The sequence below is a fragment of the Fusarium vanettenii genome, assembly GCF_000151355.1.
Source record: "Fusarium vanettenii 77-13-4 chromosome 13 genomic scaffold NECHAsca_47_chr13_1_0, whole genome shotgun sequence".
Lineage (NCBI taxonomy): Eukaryota > Fungi > Ascomycota > Sordariomycetes > Hypocreales > Nectriaceae > Fusarium > Fusarium vanettenii.
The window spans coordinates 27630-51693 of record NW_003315841.1 but is presented as its reverse complement, the minus strand read 5'-3'; the positions used below and the strand labels follow the sequence as shown (position 1 = coordinate 51693).

General features: G+C 47.6%; 6 protein-coding genes across 6 annotated transcripts; 4 read left to right on the top strand and 2 right to left on the bottom strand.

Moving 5' to 3' along the window:
- Positions 1-147: 147 nt before the first annotated feature.
- NECHADRAFT_54364 (uncharacterized protein) lies at positions 148-1203 on the top strand (the record flags this gene model as incomplete). The annotated part of the gene is made up of 1 exon (XM_003041357.1): positions 148-1203. The coding sequence occupies one exon, from the start codon at positions 148-150 to the stop codon at positions 1201-1203; it is 1056 nt and encodes a 351-aa protein (XP_003041403.1).
- Positions 1204-5032: 3829 nt separating this feature from the next.
- On the bottom strand, positions 5033-5833 carry NECHADRAFT_87935 (uncharacterized protein; the record flags this gene model as incomplete). Its single annotated transcript, XM_003041321.1, has 2 exons — positions 5033-5158; positions 5402-5833. 2 exons carry the CDS (start codon positions 5831-5833, stop codon positions 5033-5035), a joined length of 558 nt encoding a protein of 185 aa, XP_003041367.1.
- A 3955-nt stretch (positions 5834-9788) lies between these two features.
- Positions 9789-11234, top strand: NECHADRAFT_87934 (uncharacterized protein; the record flags this gene model as incomplete). The annotated part of the gene is made up of 6 exons (XM_003041356.1): positions 9789-9938; positions 9994-10098; positions 10157-10247; positions 10313-10409; positions 10469-10732; positions 10796-11234. The coding sequence occupies 6 exons, from the start codon at positions 9789-9791 to the stop codon at positions 11232-11234; spliced, it is 1146 nt and encodes a 381-aa protein (XP_003041402.1).
- A 2726-nt stretch (positions 11235-13960) lies between these two features.
- NECHADRAFT_54387 (uncharacterized protein) lies at positions 13961-15752 on the top strand (the record flags this gene model as incomplete). The annotated part of the gene is made up of 4 exons (XM_003041355.1): positions 13961-14497; positions 14560-14961; positions 15029-15337; positions 15393-15752. The coding sequence occupies 4 exons, from the start codon at positions 13961-13963 to the stop codon at positions 15750-15752; spliced, it is 1608 nt and encodes a 535-aa protein (XP_003041401.1).
- Positions 15753-17982: 2230 nt separating this feature from the next.
- On the bottom strand, positions 17983-20633 carry NECHADRAFT_54383 (uncharacterized protein; the record flags this gene model as incomplete). Its single annotated transcript, XM_003041320.1, has 6 exons — positions 17983-18222; positions 18273-18660; positions 18716-18819; positions 18878-19160; positions 19235-19355; positions 20318-20633. Coding segments are annotated over 6 exons (1452 nt in total), but the record flags the coding sequence as incomplete, so codon positions are not given.
- Positions 20634-21530: 897 nt separating this feature from the next.
- Positions 21531-23537, top strand: NECHADRAFT_97888 (uncharacterized protein; the record flags this gene model as incomplete). The annotated part of the gene is made up of 5 exons (XM_003041354.1): positions 21531-21929; positions 22017-22663; positions 22758-22897; positions 22953-23107; positions 23229-23537. The coding sequence occupies 5 exons, from the start codon at positions 21531-21533 to the stop codon at positions 23535-23537; spliced, it is 1650 nt and encodes a 549-aa protein (XP_003041400.1).
- Positions 23538-24064: the final 527 nt, after the last annotated feature.

The following is a 24064-nucleotide window of genomic DNA, read 5'->3' as shown; positions in this document are numbered from 1 at the left end:
AGACAGCTGGCCGAATAGAGATTCTGGCATCGCTCGTTGAAAATAAACTATTATATATAAAAGCCATTATACCAAGTAGCTTATCGCCACCTCTTCTTCAATCTCACACCTTATTTTATCCCTCTTCGTCTTCATACCACAGAAAGGATGGCTACCCTCATTCAAGGAATCCTGCAGTCCCTGAGGATTGTCGGTGAGGAGGCCCTGAACCCGACCCTTCTGGTCTTAGCTTTCGCATTCCTTGCCTATGGCCTGCCGCACCTCATTGTCAAAATCACCGGTTCTGAGTTCATCGCACGCTGGCTTGAGGTCTTTGGTCTCAAGGCAGCTCTAAAGGTCTCCCTCGCTCTTGGGATCGGTCACGTAGCGAACCGAATCCAAAATCTTCGTGCAAGTAACAACTGGAGCATTCTCGGCCGAGGAGAATGGGCCTGGTCGGAAGAAATCGCCGTCGTCACTGGTGGGTGTAACGGCATAGGAAAGGCCATCGTTCTTGCCCTTGTACGAAAGGGTGTACGAGTTGCCGTCCTCGACGTTGCAGGCTTTCCGCCAGACCTTGCACAGATTGATAGCGTCTTTTACTGGAAATGCAACATCGCTTCAGCCTCTTCTGTAGCAGATGTTGCTGATAGCATCCGGGACACCATGGGCCACCCCTCCATTCTGATCAACAATGCTGGTATGGCGAACCGAAGCTCCATCCTTGACGTGACCCCGGAAGAGGCTTCAAAACTCTTTGGGGTAAATCTCATGGCCCTTTGGTACACGGCCAAAGCATTTTTGCCAAATATGATCCTGGACAACAAGGGACATGTTGTCACGGTCGCGAGCATGTCCTCCTTCATCTCGCTGCCAACCGCCGTTGACTATGCAGCATCAAAAGCAGGCGCACTGGCTTTTCACGAGGGACTTGCCAGCGAAATCAAGCATCTCTATAAAGCGCCTGGCGTGTTGACGACGGTGGCTCACCCTATGTGGGTTGATACCAACATGACCAAGGATCGTCAGGAAGCCATTGAGCGAAGCAGTGGGAACAAAATGATGAAGCCCGAGGAAGTAGCCCAAGTCGTGACGGACCAAATCTTTTCTCGCCACGGCGCCCAGCTCATTATCCCGCCCAACGTCACATGGTTGTCTGCAGTAAAAGGGTTTCCCAACTGGCTTCAGGAGTTGATCAGGGACTCGATCGCCATGACACCGTGAGCTACTGCGCGGCGAGTTTGTAGTGGTGATGGGTTCCCTCTAAGCTGAGCTACTTCCTTTTCAATACATTCTAACACATATTTCTGTGTTCTTGGACACTAATTCGAGCCGAATACGAGTCCATGTCATGTCGAAATCTACGTGGCGTCTGTTGTCTCTCTAGGCTTGTGGGGAGTATGATTCTAAGTAATCTAAGCGCTGAATAGGATAGATCAGAGCAGCTACATATATCTCTATGAATCCAACGGCTCTTCTTAACTCATTTGTATTTTTTCATCATAGGAAAACAAGTCGACGCTCTAGTAGCGTTAGGCTGCCCATGTTTTTAACTCTCCGTCTTGAGACAGAGTTTATTGCTGAGACTTTAGCGTTTGTAGCCTATCCCCGTAAGAGGACCGTCACCATTTTATAGGTTTAACTTCCTCCATCATGGTAACAAATTCCACCTTTGTTGTCAGGAGCTCGGATGCGACACCGAGCTATCGACCTCAGGTCGGGCCTCCGTCATGCGCCCGGACTGAGAGTGGACCCCGTGTCGGTCTCCGCCCCGGATCGGACTCGGAAACGAAGGCCTCTATTGATCCCTTTGGTAAAGGAGAAAATTATCTAGGCCCGTCGCCAGTTTATCTTTGCAGTGCCCTCAATGCATAATATTGCGCGATTCCTATGGACCCCTGAGCAACCCGGTCGTTGTGATATCAACCGACGGGTCTGGTATACTAGTACTATGTAGCACATACGGGTTGACGGGCTCAATGATATGCTCCGAGTTGTCGTTTCTACCCAAGGGCAACGGATGAAACTAGTTGTTGAGGTCCTGGGTCATCTTGTGCGAGGTGTCAGTAGAATTTCTTTCCCAACAGCACTGGTAAAATTGCGTGTTGGCCATTATCATGTCGACGTCATATCGACATCAAGCCGAGCTCACCCATCCTGAACTGGCCTATTTTAGAGCTCGTTTTTCGACTGACAAAATGGCAGTGTACATTATCAGGGCGCAGTGAAGTACTGCCGAGACAGCAGATGCCGTCAGCTATATCCAACAGGGGACAAGAGGTATCTGGGGGTATTAGAGAGTATTTAGGCAGATTGCTTGGTTTGGGTGGGCTGTCAGCATTTGTTATGATCCTGCGGAAACGGTATATAGCCTACCTTAGAAGTATAATACCTTGGATTAAGAATAACAACCATCTCCATTATAATCAGCTCCTTATAGTACGGTCTTAAGATATATCTAGGGGGTTTCCCAAACAGAAAAGAAGCTAGATAAGGTGTCATAAAAAGCCCGTCTCGGTACTCTTTGCTGCTTTCTCAGTAGTTCTTGGTGTTATTATATGCTCTCCAGGCGCTAGAATCTTGAGTGCGTGACTAAAAAATGGGTAGAGAAGCTGTAAGACAAAATGCGTTGAGAAGAGACACTTGGGCATAGTGCCATACGATATCAAGCAGATAATTAGAAGAAGACACGACCAGCGGCGAAGGGCTCATCCTCTACAAGACTGTTGATGAGAGGGTGAGATTGAGATCACAAGTCCCTTTCATACGGCATCCACCAGGCAACTGAGTCCCGAGATCTTGTCTCCCAGTCTCCTTTCTGCTCTAGTTGATATTTAATCGCACAAAGCCACAAAATCTAGTCTGCATACTCATCTCGTTTTAGTTTCCAGCCTTGTATCCACCTGGTGTGGTAAACCCGGCTGAGAGGTCGCCACCATCTAAACGCAAGAGACGTAGATATTAGATCTTTTGTTGTGAACACCTTTGGATTCCCAGAGACAGACAGAGCCACTCTAGTGATAAATTTCCACATGACAAGGGGTAACAAGAGGGTGGTGCACTGCAAGCCCATATCATCTGACTTTGGAAGTTGTGTTAAGTGCCACGTCTGAGGTCTATGAGATACATTAAGTAGTTATGGGATTAAATCATAAACTTTGTTAAAATATAACTATTTTTGTTAAAATAAAAGTTCCGTGCTTAAGAGACTTATTTAGTTTAATATAACTTTATCTTAAATATGTAATTTATCTTAAGATAACGTACTTGATAAGCGAGTGAAACATGTAAGCGAGTGAAACAGCATACTGTGTACCTAAAAATAGCTAATCTCAAATTTCTAAAATCTGCTATGGGGTAGCTATAAAGTTAAAAAGAGTATTTTTATAAACCTAACTTTTTATAAAAGCTTAATTTAATTTTTTTATATTTTTAAAAAATTTCCTTTATAGAGAAATAGCTATTTATACAGTGCGAATATACTTTTTTCTAAACTACCTTATAAAGGATTTTTTTAAAATTCTAAGAAAATTATATATTATTAGATTATATATAAATGAACTATTTTTAAGTTATTAGCTATTTTAAGTATAGGCTTATTTTCTTAGAATTTTTTAAAGTAATTCTCTTTAAGGTATAAATTACACTATAGGGTATTTTGTTTCACTCGCTTGTTTGTTTCACTCGCTTATCAAGTACGTTAGCTATCTTCCTTTAATATAGTTATTTTTCTTAAGATGGTTGTCTATCTTAAGATAGTTGTCTATCTTAAGATAACTGTCTAATAACAATTTATCTTACGATAGCTCTTTATCTTAAGATAGCTATCTATCCTAAAAAACATAGCGAGACAACGCTCTACATTCAGCTCTGGCGTCAATCTCTTTAATCATCGCCAAGACAAAACCACGATCACCGCCACATCAAAGTTCAGCGACCTCCATGAGCAAGACCTAAGTCATAAGCGGAAAGGGGCCAATCAAGGTCATCTTACCCGTAACAGCGAGACCCGGTTAGTGACAAGAGCTCCGCCATCATCCTCATCCTCATAGCTACAACGATGCTGCCAGGGTATGCTGAATATCTGTGACCGTTGTTGTTGGCGTGTGCAGCCAATACATCATCCTACCGCCTTTGTATGAGCCCGATATCACATAGTCCTGATCCATCAAGTCAACCGAGATGATCGTCGCATCGGCACAGTCCTCGCTGAGGTGTTTATTTTCCGCTCCGTACCGGAGTATATATGGGCGGCGTCGGCTGCCAGAATTTAAGGGAGCAAAGAAGTCACATGTGAACGAGCCCTACCCAGGTGGCTTCCCAGATGAGAAGCCTGATCTCCACGGTGGGTTTTTCGAATGGGCAAGCTTGAGAGGAGAGCGGTGTCTGGTCAATTCGGGGCGTCAGTCTTGATGCTGCCCTTGCTTGAGGAGCCAGCCGCTTCCCACTAGCATCGAATCTGATGAAACCAAAATGGGAGCCAGTCTCGAGTAGGTAAAGACTTAAGATGGAATCAGGACAAGGTTGGCCGAGATTTGTTTGATGGGGATGCAATCGAGGGCGCTCCGGTCCAATCATTAGATCCAGTGGCTACCAATGGCTACCCTACACCCAAAGATGGAAAACATTGGAGAGGGATTGAGGGAACCATGGGCAGATGAATAATTAATAATCATAACGATCAAGTTGTGTTTTTCGTCGGAACCTACCGTGGACGGACTGAAGATAGAAATAACCAACGGGGACTTGAAGCAAAAAGATCAAAGTCATATCATAACGTAGCAGTCTTGTTAACCATGATCAAATATGAAGTGCCCCTTTAGCAACAAACACGCATGCACTTGTTTTTCAATACTAGGCTAACTCACTTCAAATTACGGGGCCGGCTACATCATCAGAGCAAGAACTGGTGATAACATGCGCAAGAAGCGATCGGCGTTGTTGATTATTTCTGCTTCAGTTGAGTAGTGAACTAGTGACACTCACCACCATTCATTAGAGGTAGGCCTCCACGCACCACCTGTCTGCTTATCTTATCAGATTCAGGATTATCTTATCTCTTTATCATATCGAGCACACCAGGAATTGCTGGGGCTGGCGTGGCTGGGATTGGGACGCCGCCACAACCTGCGCATAGGGAAATGCAAGCGCGGATGCATAAAATCACAGCATTGTTCAGCTAGGAATAATACCCATATTAACTAACTATCTTGGCAGCATCATCCTTGTCTATTTCTCTCCAAGGACTACTCATTTTAACCCTGTGCTTCTCTGCGGCTCTCTGTTCGGTGCTACATCTCAGATGCACCAGGTCAAGTTAAGACTGGGCAGGTGTTTCAGCATATTTCACTTGATTCAACTACTGCCGGGTATTCCATGCCAATAGAAACTCCTCCAAAGGCTCGGCAACATTCGTACATACCGCCCGTATAAAGGTTGAGTCACTGAGGTCTGGCTGCGGCTCGAATGCGCACAGCACGCACCGCCTGATGGCATCCGCGATCTTGTCCCCAAACTCGGCCTCAACCTGCCTCTGCCGCTGGATAGACGTGCAGAGGTCTGCTGTGTAGTCCGCCATACCTACCCTCCCAAGGTACTGTTCGCGTAACGGGAGGCTTTCTAAACTCTTGCGGAAGAGGAGCTCGACCAGGAGAACGCCAATGGTGAAAAGGCTGGCGCGGCCTTGGGCAGAGCGCTCAACGCGCTGCTTGCCCATGAAGGTGTTCCGTACCGACTTGTGGGAGATCCGCCACCACCACTTCAGGTCTTTGTAGCGACTCTTGGCTGTCTTGGCGGCTTCGTAAAGGATCGGAAAGCCGCCAAGAACGATACCGGCGATCTCGAAGCCGGACATGCCAATGGTAAAGAGATGGTGAGTCGTGTGTTGAGGGGTTTCGCATGTCAGGAAGTCAAGTCAGGCTGGGAAGATGAACTGGGGAGCGGGGATGGGTTGGTGAGCTGCTGCGGCTGAAAACCGCCTTTCGACTCTTTCTCTGCATTGATAAGCAGAAAAAATCACGTTTTAATTCAATATAACGCAAAGCTGACGAGCCTGCTGGGGGTAGCTTCACACAACATGGCATCAACAGCCGAAAGTATGCACCCTCCAACTGAGAGTCGGACCATCTCAGGCCTCGGCAATATATGCGCAAGAAGCCTAGAAAGGCTACTCGAATGTTCACACTCATTAGGAGACGTACAACATGTCCAATCCCTTGAGGATGACAGTGGCAGGTTCAGGGTCTAGGCTGCGAACATCGGCGCCTTGCAACTTGAACGGTTCGCATCGTCGTTAGATTCTCGACTTAGGGACGCACCAAAGCAGCGAACAAGCGTCATTCTAGCTTTGGAAAGACTACAAAATATTATAATTCGATGTGAGCTTGAACTTCCCCATACTTGGTGTATCAAGCTGGGGAGGTGAGCAATATTAAACGACTGGAGGTATAACATAATGCGCTAATAGGCCTGGGACTAGGTTTTTGATGTTATAGCTGAAAAAGGCGAACTATGGCTAGCAAGGAACCAGGATGATCCCAATGACCAGTTAGGCTGGATCTGGTCAAAACATTTTGCGAAGCTGGCTGATTCTTAATAGCCTTTGTAAGATGAGAAGATAATACCAGAGTATATTACCAAAACAACTTATTCGGTCCAGCACTGCGAAAGTATTGGGATGCCATGTAAGACCCTGCTCTGCGCTATTGATGAGGCCTACCCGCTGGGGACTTGATGAAGGTGATATACAAGTTGAATACGCTCATCGCTGCAATATGAGAGCCCAGGAGTTGGGAGATGCGCATCGCTGAGGAACTCGGATTGACGACTGCAACTGGCATGTATCGTGATCGATAAGCAAATCAGCGAAGAGAAGTTAGGAACATAACTACTTGAACCAGCCCTTTTATCAAATATGAAATAAGCAGAGTTCTGGCTTAAAGCTAGATAAATTCACTACTCTTTGTGACTTCCAATATCGCTCTGGATGAGATGGATGCCTATCAATGTCAAGATCCGGCTCAAGACACTCTATTGGAAACAGCCAGAAACCAAAAGCTGTTTGGCTCTCCTGCTGTAGATCTCTAGAGACGTTACCCTTACGCGCCAATAGAATCTTATCCGCTTCCTCAACCCACTCCATGGCTGTATCCCGATTATTAATAACTGGCAGGCGTGTTGCATCACGGGGACCATGCATCGATAATCAACCTTGTGGCTGGGGTCTATTACTTGCAGTCTCGCAAGCATTCTTAGCCAGCCCTGAACCTGCTTTCGAGGGCTATGTGTACCCAAATAGAGTGCCCTGAGATCCAGAGGTCTCGGGTCATATGGTAGCTGGTTAAATGCACTTGTGTAAACTATGATAGGGTGTACCCGTGGGTATGCGCTCTTTGCCGCGACGAGCTCAGTTACCCTGCGGCACCAAGTGGGCCATATAGGTGCACGCGAGATAAAATAGACACATCTGAGTCTCTGCATGGCCTCTCGAAGCAGGGGCACTGTAGACTTCTGGGCGAGGTGTGCCTCCCAGTTAATCTTGCTGGGTATAGACTTTCAAGCGCAAGGTTGACGAGACCAACGCGCCGCGGGTCCTTAAGCCAGAGCTGATGCGCGAATTCGGCAAGATATTTCGAGGCGACATTGAGGTGTCGGGACTGGTCGCTTATATTTGCCTCTGGGTCGAGCTTCACGATATCCAGCTCAGGGTTAAAGTAGAGAGTCCCGTTTTCTTCGACTCTCCTCCAACGATATAGACAAGGTAGTTGGACTCGGTAGAAGCGAAAGGCGACGGACCGGGACTCTTGACTGATATGGAAGAGCTTGCTTATGGGGTGGCATCCCAGTAAGACGACGGTATATTTCGCCTTCTTCTTTGGCATAGTCTCTCCTGTGGGAGAAAAGGCCTGATATAACTTGATGTGTAGAAGACGCTCATGGCTGAGTGCTTGTTCCCATATGCTCCATCACAGCTCAGAGGGAAGCTCAGCGAAATTCGGGAAGTCTTGATCTGTCTTGTTTGGCACAGGGTTATAGATGCCCCGGTGAGAAGCCTGATAGGCATCACTCGAGACTGGTGTCATATTGAAAGTGGCTTGCTTGAGTGATACCAAGTGAGTGATCCAAGGCCATGAGACAAACGAAGAGGGACTGTAGACTTTCTTTATATAGAAGACAGGACACAACGGTTGTACGTGAGCGACTCACCTGATGACTGCGCCACTCGGCATACGCCTTGCAGGTGGACATGCTCCATGTATGCAGCCATACAGGCGTGAAACATTAACTCAATAAAGTGATTGCAGCCTAAAAGGTTTATCTTCAAAACTCGCATGATTATCTACAGTGACGCTTCGAAAGGTGGTACGTGATAGTTAAGTACTTGAAATGGCTTATAAGGCTACCTCATCAAGGCCTCGCCGCCATGACCTATAGAACACTTCTTTACGCTTCCCAATGCATTTCTGCAGACCTCGCCTTGATCCCCTCCCTCCTCCACATGCCATTCATCCACGAAGATGCTTCATCACAAATCGTTACTTAAGCTTCGAACCCAGAACTCAACACACTCTCACTTGACAATATGGTTCACAGCAGCAGCCTAATGAGCACCGTGATGGCCTCAACAAATATTATTCCAGTCGGTTCCCCAGCCCAATTAGGGTTAGTTACTCTGCCCTGGCAATGTCTTCAGTCTACTCAGCAATGCTTTTACCGATCAGGTGCCGATACCCTCGCTGTTAGGATGGCTGTTGCAAAATGGTTGACACTTGCCAAGTTGCCGCAGCTATTGGACCCTTCAGCCCAGTTCGTAACATGTCAGAGACTTGGGACGGCTGTGGCACATGGGTGGTGGCATCATGGTCAGGGTCAGAAGAAGTACCTATGAGAACTACTGCGTCGCCCGCTCATTACTTTCAGACAATGGCCGTCCGTGTTGGGACAACCTTGGTAGCCGATTAGCGCAGAGCGCCGAGCCATTCCACAGGCAAGATGTATGGAACTTTGCGTATACACACGCTTGGATACTCGCATGGAAAGCAAAAAGGGTACTTGGGAAAGAGCAGCCACAGTTCGTAAGATGCTGATGGCCTGTATCTTGATAAAGTGTGTCGGATAAGAACCACAGGGCTTGCACTGAACGACTCACCGTTGGAAGTCGACGGCTCTGCTAACGGGAGTTTGCAGATGCCACCAAAAACCGGGCCATGTTGCCATATTAGCTCACGCCTGCCACCCCCTTGCGTTTCATCGGCCTGTCCGTGTCCCCCACGGCCGTCGCTATTTCCGACCACCCCGTGTTAACTGTCTCTCTGCTGATTGGCGGTATAATTGGTAACGACAAGGGTCTCGCTGGTGTTGAAACTCGGTGTTCCCAGTGGGTATAGCAGACGGGAGATCTCCCCATTTAGTACTCAGCGTCAATCTATACTTGATCTCTTATGCTGCACCCTGGTTAGAGTAGCAGTCAATGTGTACCAAGAAGCGTGGCTGATGCTTGTTCTTGCCAAACTCATACCTACTTGACTGATCGAGTCAGTATTCGAGATATTTGCCACTGTACTAACTTGGAAGGTCCTTACCTTCTCTCGGCCATTCGGTAATTCGCCATAAACCCGGACCTGGGCACTGTTTCTGAAATGTAGAGCTTATGTTTATTCGCGTTCGTTCATTGTCAGCTGTTGCTTGTCTCGGTTTTCTCTTGTGCACTCAATCTCCCATACATTCTATCATTCTTTTGCTCCCTCATCTGAGATCAGTCCTTTGGGTACTGTCGAACTTGCTACCCCATCCTCGACTACACGCACAGAATGAGCGGAATAGCAGGAGATCGCCGGATATACGACCTCAACATTGCCCTCGTCGTACTCACGACGGTCATTGTGGCGATGCGTCTCTATTCACGTGGCATATTAGTTCGAGCACTCGGCCTCGACGATCTACTAGCTTGCTTTGCATACGTGAGATATCCTCTGATCCTTACATGAACCGACGTTAAGACAAAGGTGATCTTAGGTGCTAGCTATCGCTCTATCGGGCCTGGAGATTCGTTCCGCCTTCGCTGGCGCCGGAACGGACATGACGCTCCTGACAACCAAGCAACGCGTCAAATTGTTTTCGGTAATTACCTTTGGCTACCGGGATTATCTGAGTATTTCTGACTGCTGTATATCTATAGCTTCGGCCTGCCATTCTTCTCATCTTCTTTGCCGGCACCTGCTTCATGAGGTTATCCATCTTGGCCTTCCTGCCACGGCTGAATAAATCACGTAAGGTCATTTCTAGCTGATAAAACGGTGTTTGCGTCATGTAATTTCTACTAATTTAAGTACAGGATCATACATACGTTGCATATGGGTAACGGGATTTGTCATTGTCGCCATCTCCATCATTGCAATTATATGGCTTCTTACTCAATGTACCCCTGTGCAGTGCGCAACGACCTTCGTGCTCGAACGTCTAGTCGGAAAGACTGCTAACACAATCATAGGGATGTATTTGACGCCGGAAAGCCCGACAGAAAGTGCAGGCCCATGAGCCAGGAGGGTGACATGGTCTGGGCTCACAGCATCGTCGGGGTGTTCACTGACATCGCCCTGTTCATTCTGCCCATTTGGATTATTCGCAGGAACCTTATTAGGGTGACTGCCCATACTGCAAAGGTCTTTCTCGTCTTCGCGGTTGGTCTATTTGCTATTATCACTGGCATCCTTCGATTCGCTATCACCGTCACCGCCAACTTCGAGGTGAATACGTGAGTCTCCCTGCCAACGGTCCCGGAGTGGTCCATAGATTCTAACCTGTTGTTTGTTGATAGTTCCCTTAAGATGGCCCGCGTCAGCTCCTGGACCGCCTTGGAGGTGCATGTCGGCATCTGGTGTGGCTGCTTCGCCGGACTTCAGCCTCTAGTACGACTGGTTTCGTACAAGCTCAAGCTTCGAAGTCGGCTCGACAGTACCAAGACACCAATGGAGTCTCACACTCGACACAACGGCCCGAGCATCATGCTAAACGACCGTGACTTGCCTGGGTTCGGCAGATCCCTCAAGACCGCTCGAGTGTCGGACACGGAAACAGATGCAGCCAGCAGCAGAGACATGTTGAACGATAGAAGCTTGGCCGGGCAAGAGTTGGAGCTTGGCGACATGGATAGTACTGGTCGTATTTTGAGACAGACACGCGTGGATGTCAGAGTCGAGGAAGGTCTCCCTGTTACGGATCGCCAAGAAGTCAGACACACTTGGAATGCCATTTGAGGCAATGATAGCCTCCTTAAATAACGTCGGTTCAAGCATGTGGGTAGATAGTTATAGAAGCGGCCACTTATTAACTACTGCTCAGACATTAGCGACGCTTAATCCAGTGGCGTTTCCATCATGGAGTTGATCCTTGAACGGGACGGATCGTCAGCGTCTTGCCGATGGGATAGAGTTTGGACATGGATCGTTATTAATTAAACATGCTCGACGATGGCAAAGTTCTCCTGGACAAGGGGGCGAAGTTTTGCCAAGTAGTACTCCCAGGGGCTTTGAAGTTTAATAAGTGGGTGATCAGTGAGAGAAAAATGATGCATCATTGTCAGCAAAAAGGCACAGCTCTTTGTATACACATGTGCGTTCGGATGTTTGACCCTTTTTACAAGCCGCGCGGTAGTTGTCTTATCTTGTGATGACAAGTCAGGGGTCTACGTAATAAATGCCACCACCTGAAGCTTCTTAACCAGTATTAGTAGGCTATCCGTAAAGCTCAGATCTTGCCCGAACCGACCATGCTACTTTCGATAAGCCCGGTCTATGACTCTTCAACCACCGCTAACCATGAGCATCGCAGCGAGATATAGTTTGGAGAACAGTCGGATCACCTACAAACCCACAATTGGTAGCGCCAGAGGCCACATGATGCGGAAGGATGAGTTCTGGAGCCATTCCGGGGACTACTTGACAGTGATAGAGAAAACAAGCCCTACGAAGTACCTAAGCACCCTCTATAGTAAAGATGTTGTCTTGCTGTATCCTAAGAATCGAACTACGGCCAGGAAAAGGTCGGGATTTGCGACTGCGACTTGTTGGTGAAGGAGTATGAAGGCAAAGACGTAAAATGACTACTTCTTGAAGGTTAGCTTGAAGGCATAGACTCAGTTTTCATCATTTTCGTCTCTTTGGCCCGTATCTTGGATTAGTAGCTACTCAGGCAAACCGACGTCTGGAGCGGACGAGAGGGTGTTGGACTATAGGTATTTTCATCCACGAGGCTTTTTGAGCTTTTAAACGCTATTTATAATTGGGTCACCACATGCCCAAGACAGAAAGGTGACTCGCTGGAACGACTTAGGGGATGAACATAGTATCTAGCCCTCGAGACCACGCCGCAAGTATGGTGTGGTAGAAGGATAGACAACGTGCCGAGGCACAAAGAGGGATTGCTTTTTGGAATGGCTAACTACAACGAGGGTTGGGCAAGAACGCCGATACGTAGAGATCTAGGCAGATGCATCTAACTGGCCGGAGAAAGATTCAGGGTACGGGACCAATCCACAGATACATCCGTTAGCTAGCAGAGTGACTTGACCCAGCGCAGACCCCGTGGGATGAAAGTGACTTGCGCAGCAGGATCCTGTTAGTTCCTACCATGAGAGCGATGGCATTGTGCGACTGTTTTAGCATCCGTGTACATGGTAATTAAGTGAACATCTGGTGGTCAATCTATATTATCAGGCGTGTTCTTTACTAGCCCAACACTCCTCGAGAGCCGCTCGCCTGTCGTGGTAGCTTAAGAGAGCAAATTGAAATCTTTAGATTCGTTTAATTGGATCAATATCGGATGGTCTTGCGACGATTGAACAGTTGTCTTTGACACATGACAGCTTGTTGAGCAACATAAGCTCTTAGGAGAACCTGTCTTTGTGACCTTAGGTCACGCCAACCTGGAAAGTGAAAAAGACCAATAGCAAGCACTCATGAGTACCCTGGAACTCATAAGCATAACTAACGAGGTTACCCTCATGAAATCTGTACACGTCGGCTTCATCGGACATGGGCTTGAGGTAGCTCAGATTGAGGCTGGGCTTGCAACGCGATCTCCGAGAAAATTATCCATCATCGATAAGAACCAGCCTGGCCACAAGAGCAACTTCACACTGGCTGCCGAAAGCTTTTGCCATGCAGGAGCTCATGTCTCCATCACTCCCGCCGATCGCATTGTTAGCCGTCTTGTCAGTCTATTTACCCCATCATTTGCGGTGTATTAAGGCCAAACCTGTGCAAACTTTTATCCTCCGCTGCCGATTTTCCGTGGTTAAAGGTTTTCCCGGGCTAGAGGCTCCATCTGACGTCTTAGTTTGAGGAATCGGGACCAATCCCGTTCTAGATATTTCACCCTTTTATGGATCTGAGTTATTTCCGTCCAATGCCCTTTTCCTACGTCACGGACGCGTGAATACAGAGAATGAATATTCGTAGAGTTTTTGAACAGCGCATGGTGGCAGGTTGGCTGTTGTTCCTCTTACTCACACTAGATACCAAACTTGAATCATTCCTGGTTTGGCATCAAATTATCATGATAGATACTATTCCAGCTTGTTCTCAAGATAGCCCTTAATTGGTCATCAAGTAATGTAAAGTAGAATCGCTTGTTTTGGAATCATGTCGGTGACTATTAGCTCCTCCAACGTGGAAACGTTGCGGATTCCAACTCCACACGAACCGTAAATCCCTCCGAGCTCTCCGCCTCGTAGTTCCATGTTCGAATCACTTACCGCCCCGGAAGGTAGCGTTCTTTGTAACGTAGATGATGGACAAGTCTTTACTCGTACACCCACATACCCACATTGACTGGAGCCTGGGGCAAAACTTGGGGCCCCAGCCTCATCATCTCCATCCCATATCTGTCGTCCTGTCGCACCGGTTTCATCTCACCAATTCATCTTGGCTCTTACCTTTCTCAACTTGTTCTCCCTCTTTGTCTTATCCTTCACCTACCAGTCATGGGTCTTCTCACGCTTGTCGAAGACCGACCAACGCCCCCGGTTGTATACAACTGGCGGGTTTATGTCCTCGCCCTCGTGGCATCATGCGGATCCAACATGATTGGTTACACCAGTGCCTTCATCGGTACCACAATCACACTCGATTCCTTTCAGAAGGAGTTTGGCATTGATCAAAAGACTACCGAGCAACGCAACCTGATCAGCGAAAACATTGTCTCGCTTTTCATCGCTGGTGCCTTCTTCGGCGCCCTTCTTACCTACATTCTTAGCCATTGGATCGGTCGCAAGCGGTGTCTAGCCATTGCGTCAGCCACCTTCACTCTGGGAGCTGGACTTCAATGCGGTGCCGACGGAGGCCGTGGCCTTGGTATCTTATATGCAGGACGTGTGTTGTCGGGCCTGGGCACCGGTATTGCCTCGAACATTATCCCCATTTACCTTTCCGAGCTTGCGCCACCAGCTATCAGAGGACGGCTCGTAGGTCTGTACGAGCTTGGGTGGCAGATTGGTGGCTTGGTAGGCTTCTGGATCAACGTGAGTCAAGCAGCCTTTCCCTTTGTTCATTCATTGGAGGCTAATCGTTGCATCATGTCTAGTTCGGCGTCGAAAAACACCTCCCCGAAAGCAATAAACAATGGATTATTCCTTTTGCTATCCAGATAATTCCGTCGGGATTACTCTTTGTTGGATCCGTCTGGATCCGAGAATCTCCTCGTTGGCTTTTCCTCCATGACTTCCGCAAGCAAGCCATGGACAACCTGTGCTGGATCAGACAACTATCTCCTACCGATATTTACATCACCGAGGAGGTGGCAGCCATAGACCAGGCTCTTGAAGCCCAGAAGGCAGTCGGCGGTGTTGGCCTGTGGAAGCCCTTCCAGGCCCTGGGTCAGCGCCCGAACATAATGTGGCGTCTCTTTCTGGGTTGCATGCTCTTCTTCTGGCAGAACGGCTCGGGCATCAACGCCATCAACTACTATTCGCCTACCATATTCTCTGTAAGTGTGCTGTCCTTGCCCACCAAGATCTCAGCCGGAGGGACAGCAACATGCTAATCATCTGTAGAGCATTGGCGTTCGGCCCGACACTGTGAACGTCATGACTGGCATCTTCGGTGTCATCAAGGCAGTCATGACTTTTGTTTGGCTGCTTTTCCTCGTTGACCAGCTTGGAAGAAGGAAGCTATTGCTCATCGGTGGTATCACCGGTTCCATCTGCATGTGGGTTATTGGTGCTTACATCTACGTCGTCGAACCCACCAAGCATCCTCAAGAGACCTTGACTGGTAGTGGTATTGCTGCCATCTTCTTTTTCTACATGTGGACCGCTGTGTATACCCCGACGTGGAACGGTACTCCATGGGTCATCAACTCTGTACGTTTTTCTTTTATCCACTGTCTAAAAGCACCTACTAAATTTTCTTGATCAGGAATTCTTTGACCCAAGTTTTCGCTCACTGGCCCAGGCCTTCACGACTGCAAGCAACTGGTTATTTAATTTTCTGGTATCAAGATTCACTGAACAGATGTTTGCTGGTATGGGGTATGGTGTTTACATGTTCTTTGCGTCGCTGTCGTTCCTTGCCTTCTTGTTTGCCTTTTTCCTCATTCCCGAAACAAGTGGCATTCCTCTTGAGAAGATCGACCGGCTGTTTGAGCTGAAGCCGGTATGGAAAGCGGACAAGATACTCAAGGCCCAACTCAAAGAGGAGGAAGAACAATTTCGTCACAATGTCAAGGAGGACCTGGTCTACTATGAAAATAGAGATGACTCCTCTAATAGGTGTTAGATGACATAAATATTGGTAGATTGTTTATAGGGACAAGTGTAAGTCATCAAAGCAACCTCCGCGCCCAGTACAGACCTAGCCACAATCAATTCCTCTCGGCACCGGATGACACTATTTCTACTTCCAGCGTCAATTTCAAACAACCTAGATATACTGAAGATTGTATGATGCTTGAAAATCAATGGAGAGAAACAAGAAGCCCAAAGCGGATAAGTCTTCGCGGCTAAACAACGTCTGCTACCTTGGACGACTCAGGAAACACCCAGATGGAACGGCGAGAGATCACCACATGGCATATATAAGCCGAGATGATTTCTTGGAATTTTTAAAATCCTGTAAGCAAAGGAGCGTCAACTGAGCAGGCAAATCTGAGGCGTTCGTTTTTGCTGGCTCCGATCACTATGAAGAGCCCATACGATGCCAAGAATAGATACCCCTTGGAACTGGAAAATACATCAGGCCTGAACGACAGATAATTGTGAGTTTATATGATGACACGAAGCAAACAATGCCATATGGTCTCCCAAGTCATCCTTAATGTTCGGTCAACATCTCTGTCGGCCACCCTCACTCACACACGCACAAGCGTACTCAAGCCTGCGTCCGAGCTGCTAACCCCGATACAGGGTCACAGGACTCGTTTCATGGTAAGTCTTAGTGTTACTACCCTGGCTGAAGTTCACGTCTCGAACTTGTGCCCCAGCTGCAGCGTTATTTTTTAGTAGAATTAGCCGGGTACCTCACTCTAGCAGAGAGCAGATTGCCTCCTGGGAGAGCTCCCTGTTCCTTGTGATGGCTGCACTCTTTTATAGGACACAAGGGGTATCGTTAGAAGTAGGAGAGTGGCTCTCATCGGAAATCGTCAACTTCGGCTGTGGAAAATACGGAGGTGCCCTGGCCTTCCTTGACAAGGACGATAATGACACCCACTTTGACGGAATAGTCTCGTTACAAGATAGCTTGAACAATAGGGATGCCTAAAGTAGGTTTTGTTGGTGTTAAACTCGTTATTAAGCGCTTTGCTGGATTCATCCGTGGATGTCGATCCCGCGGATAGAAATGAACTAATCATTTGGCTAGAGAGATTTCACGGGGGGTTACCCCCCCACGAAACTTCCGTCTCCCCAGTGCCCAATCGACTGGGATGGGGACCGTGGAGCTACCATTTCAGTTTCCTATTTTCTACCACACCTTTTCATTAACCTGAATGTTACCTCAACTCCACGTCTCGATCTGTAGATGACATCTTGAATCTTAACTATTGAGATCTAGCATTGTGCGTAAATATACTCCCGAATTTTGACATCGACATCGCTTGAAATTATAGATGTGATAGTAAGTCCTTTGGGTATACAATGGCCAGCATTGAACGGACCCCGCTTTGTTATCCTAGCGAACCCTTCGGAGATATACATGGTGTCCGATGTAACCGAGAATAAGTGTTCTTATTATTCTGTCCTCTAACCTTCTATGTCAACGCCACCGATGAAATAATTGCCGGGTCTGCCAATGCAAGTGTAGTTATGGCTCCCTTCATCCGGAGTATGTGCCAGCTAGATGATTTGAAGGACCAGAATACGCAAAGTATATCAGACTGGATGAATCAGCAAAAGGGATTTGACATTACTCGGTGACAGAGTTGTCGAGATCGCACTTTAGGCCTATGTACCTTCAGAATCCTATTTCTAGACTCCCGGCACGCGACGTGATGGATGGATCATGATAATTTTAAGACATCTGCTCGAGACCTCAGACCAGCTTAGTCCCTTTTATCTAGTCATGCTTTCAAGTTGCAGAGACATTCGCCATTGACGGACAATGATGCCAACCGAGCAAGGTCATCTAGCTCCTCACCACCAACAACATGGCAGAATATCACCATGGGCAGCCTACGAAGTACAAAGATACGCACTACGGTTCAGGTAATCCAGCTCAATGTCGCCGTAGAATTTCTGAAGTATAGTAGGGTAGGTCTAAAGCAAGGAGCCCACGCCTCACTTAAATATCCATACCAAAATTTAGATTCTATACACAGAAAGAAGTAAGTACGAAATAGTTTAGATACTCAAAGTTAAGTTATATAACTTACGAATGGGTAGAACTGCTCCCAGTCAGTAAATTCAATACCCGGTTGCAACTCATAAGCCTGCGGGATTCCTGGGTCCGATATGGTCATGTCGTCTGGTGACGGTAGAACAACTTCATCGAACGTGAAGTTGTCGGACTCTTTTCATGCGGAAACGGTCGTATTCGAATATTTGATCAGTCGCTTGAACTCACACCGATACTCCTCTATCACAACTTGCAACCGATACGGCAACGAGTCCTCGACAGCTTGAGTAGCAATGTAAGACTGGCAAAGTTCTGCTGCCCGGAAGTACTCGATCCAAGTTGATTGGTCTTGGGATGTCAATTTGAAAGTGTGTGTATAGAGCACAGTTGCTGCACAATATATTTGATAGTAGGCATGCTATGTTAAAATCAGAATGGTTGATATGCTCAGAGGTTCTATGCTCTTACCCATGACCCGGTGAACAATTGCTTCGCAGCAACAATGCGACCGGCAAGATTTGCAATAGACATCGCTGCGTTGACACATTTGGCAATGTTTGCTTGGACCTCATGAGCAGGAATCTGTGTGTCCTTCCTCAGATCGCTGAAAAGGCTGTGTCTGTAGACAAAGAGCCGAGTATGGTGATACGCCAAATTGAGTACCTTGCTTTGCCGTTGGAGGCTGGGAAGTAGGAGGGCAGAATCGACTAGATCAGGATTGAGATGTGCTGGTAGAGCTTCTCGCCATAGATCAAGTTCTTTGTCAAGCTCTGCCATGAGACTGTAGCGTCCGATCTCAGAGAGACGCCGAACTCCATATAGTAAACGCAAGGTTCGACTTACAATCTGCACAAGCCTGGGTGCCGAGATCAGTAGGTGAGGTCAGCACAAGGTGTTCCCGTTTAGCGCACTTGATATGCATTATAGGTCCTTGCATGAAACAGAAAGGTCCTTGTGCTTCGGCGGTAATCCCAACCTCTGAAATGTGTTCATCGTCTATCGCTCTTGGCAGGTCCTGATGTTTGGGTCTCGTTCAGCACTGTACCGAGCTCCAGGCAGGACTTTACACTTACCTGGTCGATGTTTTCGTCATGGAATGCGCTAGGTCGACCGTGGATGGCACTCAAGTATCTGTCTACAGCACTCTTTCGGTATCCAAAAACCTGTGAGCCTCTCCTATGCAGCCCCAGAGCGAGAATCTGGCGGGAGATGGAGCCGAACAGAGTCCAGGAGTGGCCTAGGCGTGTCAAGGTGATTGTGTACAAGCAGAATCCCAGGAGCACCTGTACAACGATCAGAGTTGCTGGGCCGGCCTCACGCGCCAATTCCCTCTCAGCTGCTTGGTAATACAGAATCCTGTGACGGCGACGGTCAGTTCGACTGGGAATGTTCAAAATCTGTGGAGGTCCCGAGGGGCGCAGGCTACTCACCCGCTGGAGCTACTCGTAGCTTCTGAAGTTGTGGTAGGATCAACATATCGCGTTGCATTGGCCATGATGATCAACAAGGCCGCCTTCTTACGATCTTCAGGCTTAGTTAACCCATTAAGGGCTAGGCTATAATTATAATAAAGAATAGATCTTAAATATAATATAATATTATAACCTAGTATTAATATAATAGCCTAATTAAACTTTTATAGTAATAAAAGAGTTATACTTAGCTATATTATTATAAAAATCTAACTTCTTATAGGTATTTTAATTACTCTAACCTCTATATAAGAAATAAGAGAATTATCTACCTTTTTATCTTCTTAAGCTATAATCTCTTAATATTATAACTTTAAACCTAATATCTATAAGAATTATAATTAATTAAATAATTAAAATTACTAAATTATATAATTATATCGCCGCTACTTAATATAAGAATTAATATCTTTTACCTTTTAATTTCCTTTATAAAATATATAATCTTCTTTATAATATATAATTATTATTATTTTGGGATATTAATATAATAAGAGTTATTATAGATTAAATTAAAAAGCTAGATATTTATCTTAAGCTTATAATCCTAGGTAAAGAAATATTTCTTATAACCTTAGAGCGCCTAGGGGTATTATAAAACCTTAGGCGCTTTATATAATACTAAGAGTTATTATTACTTAAAAGTCTTAGGGATAAAAAGCCTAATAAATATTTATTTATTAAGGTTATAAAGAAAAATATAGCCTAGATTAATAGCCTATTAGATATAATCTAATAACTAAGAGAGGCCTAGCGAGAGGAAGACTATAGGTAAAGCGAGGAAGTTAGGGGAGGGATTAAGGTTTTTAAGTTATTAAGTTATAAGAGTGATTTAATTATTAGGAAGGAAAAAGGTTTTAGTTATAAAGATAAAAAGGTTTAGGTAATAGCTACTAGGGTGAGTTAACCTATAAGGAATATACGAAGGAAAATATTAGTTAGAGCTTAAATATAATATCTCAGCGAATTGCCAAACTTGTTAGTTGGCGCATATATCATCTTTGAATATAATGGCCGCCTTCTTACAAGGCTCCAGAACACCTGTCTGATAAAGCTCACGTAGCCAGCTTTCGACTGTACCACGATGAAAAAACCTGATCGTGGGCGTCGCGAGAGTGAAATAAGTGTTCACCAACGCACTTGCGTCTGGTTCAGACGGGAGTGTGAAAGACTGTACATCAAACTCCGGGAGAGCTGCGTCTCCGAGAGCGAGCAGCGACGGCGGCGCAACTGCGTGCCCTGCACGATGTAGCTGTCTCTGCAGGCGCAGAAGGAAGTTGAAGCCAGAAGCAGCACCGATGAAGTGACCTTGGTTATCTGACTCTCCGGGCTCGGGCGAAGCTCTGGATGACTGCGATGGATTTGGATTATCGCCTTGCGTGACAGCATTGATGTTTCTGCCTATTGCCGTCGTCTCAGCAGACTTTCTTGGGATGTTCCTCCCTCTGTTGTGACCTCTCTCGTAGGGAGCATCATATCTGTACGAGACATTGTGGAGTGTACAACGTTGACATGGTTGATGACCATCGCATCGGATTTTTTTGCTACGCCGCTCACGAAGTTTAGTCCACAGCACTAATTAGCATGTGTCGCAGGGCTACTCACAGCCTGCAGTAGTCACACGCTCGCCTGACACGCCGTTTGACATGCTCTTTGTTGGGTTTTGGCGCTTGTGGACTGCCAAGTTGTGGGTTGGTGGAGTTGGTCGTGGTTCCGGACCACGGTGAAGGGAGATTATCCATGTCTTCTACCGTATAGGATTCGAGTCTATCCGGGGGGCTCGATTTTGGAAGTAGAATTTCGGAAAGCGAGAGATTATATGCACGTCGGGACCGGCTCGAGGGTCGGATAGGGCTCGGATAGCCTCTCGGTTCGGCCATAACCACGGTCAACGCCAGCCAGCCGATCCTAGCCCCAAGGTGGGTGGCATGTATGTGGGATCCGGCTATGTTGTGTTGGCCGAAACTCTACACTACACCAAATTCACCACTTCGACGCCGCGAGGCCTTGGGATTGACATGTGCGTCCGGGCCTAGCTGAATAGGCGTGCGTGCATTGCTCCGCGATACGGACTTGCAGATGCAGATGCAGCGATTAAGAGGCCGAATATCGGCAAGATGAAGCATGTCATACGACGATCAACGGATATTTATACAAAGGGGCTGCTTCTTAGCTTCGTGTCTATTCGTTCGAGATCAAACAGCCAAAGACAACTTTACAACAGCACTCAAACGCAAGTGTCATACAATATACAATGCCAGTCGCTGTGGGAACACCTTCGCACCCCAAGAGGGGCACTCGTCCCGTTCGGATCGCGAACTGCTCCGGGGGTCAAATGGATCCTGGATGGCAGATGAAGAAGCAAGCGTCTCTGGGGCCCGTAGACGTCCTCACGGGCGACTGGCTCGCCGAAAACAACCTGGCGCAAGAAGCGATCAAGATTGAGAATGGTACCGGGGAAGGCTTCAAGGACAATGCCTGGGATGCCCTGCAGCAGAGTATGGGAATAATTGTAGAGAAACGCCTCAAAGTCGTCATCAACGGTGGAGGGCTCAAGCCTCAAACGCTGGCTGAGCGCTGCCAAGAGCTGGTCGATAAGAACAACTACCCCCTCACCGTTGCATATGTCTACGGAGACAACATGGCGGCCCAGGTTCGCAAGACCTTGACTGAGACTGACAAATTGCCCCAGAGCTTCCGAGACGTCAACGCAGATGCCCATGCGGGTGTCACCTTCAAGTCAGAGAACGTACTTGCATGCAACGCCTACCTCGGAGCCCGGGGCATCGTCAAAGCACTCGAGAACGGCGCAGACATCGTCATCTGGGGTCGCGTCGCTGATGCGTCTCCGGTCGTCGGAGCTGCTTGGTGGTGGTACGGCTGGAAGGACACCGAGTATGATCAGCTGGCTGGCGCATTCGTCACTGGACATCTCGTCGAATGCTGTGCTTACGTCTCGGGCTCGAACTTTTCTGGCTTCACCCGTTTCCCTATGGAAACATTTATTGACTCCGGCTTTCCCATTGCAGAGATCCACGCCGACGGCTCTAGTGTCATTACCAAGCACGAAGGCACGAACGGCATGGTCACAGTAGACACTGTGAAGAGCCAGTTGATCTACGAGATTCAGGGAAACATCTACCTCAACTCGGATGTGTCCGCAGTCCTCGACGGTATCGTCATAAAACAAGAGGGCAAGGATCGAGTCCGTGTTACTGGAGCTAAAGGTCGCCCGCCACCCCCTACAACCAAGTTGGCCATCTACTACAGGGGAGGATACGAATCTCAGCACTTGGGAAATGCTGCCGGCTATGCCACGAAGCAGAAGTATGCTCTTTATGAGAAGCAATTGAGGGCCCGCCTTGCAGAGCAAGGTTTGATCGACCAGTTCAGTGTCTTGGCCTTCCAATCATAAGTCTTTCGGCAGCCTGGCTGAGTAGTTGAGAGCCTCGATACTGACACGTCTCCTCCCGCTTTCCAGTGTCGGCACGGCAAAGAAGAACCCGCACACCCAGTTCGAGGCCACGACTTACTTCCGCACTTTTGCGCAGGCCGCGACTCCGGAACCCATACTGAAGCTCAAGATGTTGATTTCAGACGAGACGTTACAGCATTTCTCCGGTCAGCCTCATTATATCTAGCAATCCATTGATGTTAAAATGCTCAACTTTGGCAGGTTTCCATTGGGCTGAGGATCAAAGGACATCTGATCCGAGGACGTTCTACGTCTACTATCCTTGCGTCATCGCCCAAGACGACATCGAAGAAGGCGCCAACATACTCGGTACGGGTGGCAAGATCGTGAGCACTCACCCATCCACACGACCCCCCGTCTACGAGCCACTAGGTGAGCGGGAGAGCTACGATCCGGTCAATCCCGCCGATTTGACTTCTTTCGGTCCCACTAAGCATCGCCCTTGGTGACATTGTCCTCGGCCGCTCCGGCGATAAGGAGCCCAACATCAACTGCGGCATATTCGTGGAGCGCCCAGAGATGTGGGAATGGTTCAGGAGTTTCATGACCATGGACCGCATGAAACAATTGATTGGCGGGGATTGGAAGGACGAGTATCGCATTGAACGCGTTGAGTTCCCTGCCATTTATGCCGTTCACTTCGTCATGTACGGCATGCTTGGCCGAGGAGTTAGCAGCTCCAGCTTGCTGGACAATAGAGGCAAGGGCTTCACTGATTATATCCGTGCCAAGCACATCGAAGTTCCGGAGCAATTCCTGCAGTGGGCATACACAGGAGATGAGTAAGGTTGATGTAGATATCTATAGTTGGCAAATTCACAAGACAAGACAAGACAAGACAACAATACAAGGGTAGGCTTGCACACAGCAAAAGACGTTTCGCAAATGACACCCACCTGTGGCCCATCCTTGCAGAAGCAGCTCCACTGGACCAGGAGCCTGATTACGGCTCCGTAGAATACAACCAGGAGCTTAGCTCTAGAATTAACACTCCATGCAACCTAATGGAAAGTCTTGAACGGGTGTATACAGCTGCTCTGCGAGATCGGAGAGCTTAGATAGGCTCATTGTAGTTTAGGGCACCTATCCTAGTTGTGGCAAGACTAGTCAGGCAAAACTAGTCATGGCGAAGACACTTGCTGGACCAAAGACCCGTCCAGAGCCCCGAGCTCTTTCAAGAACAAGATGGCCTACGGCATCATGATTCGTTGCTGCCGGTACCAGTTGGCAAGTGGTGTAACGCTCACGCTATTGCCTGTGAACCTAGAGAACTATACGCGCACTACTAGAACGGAGCTCCTGAGAGGTACAAT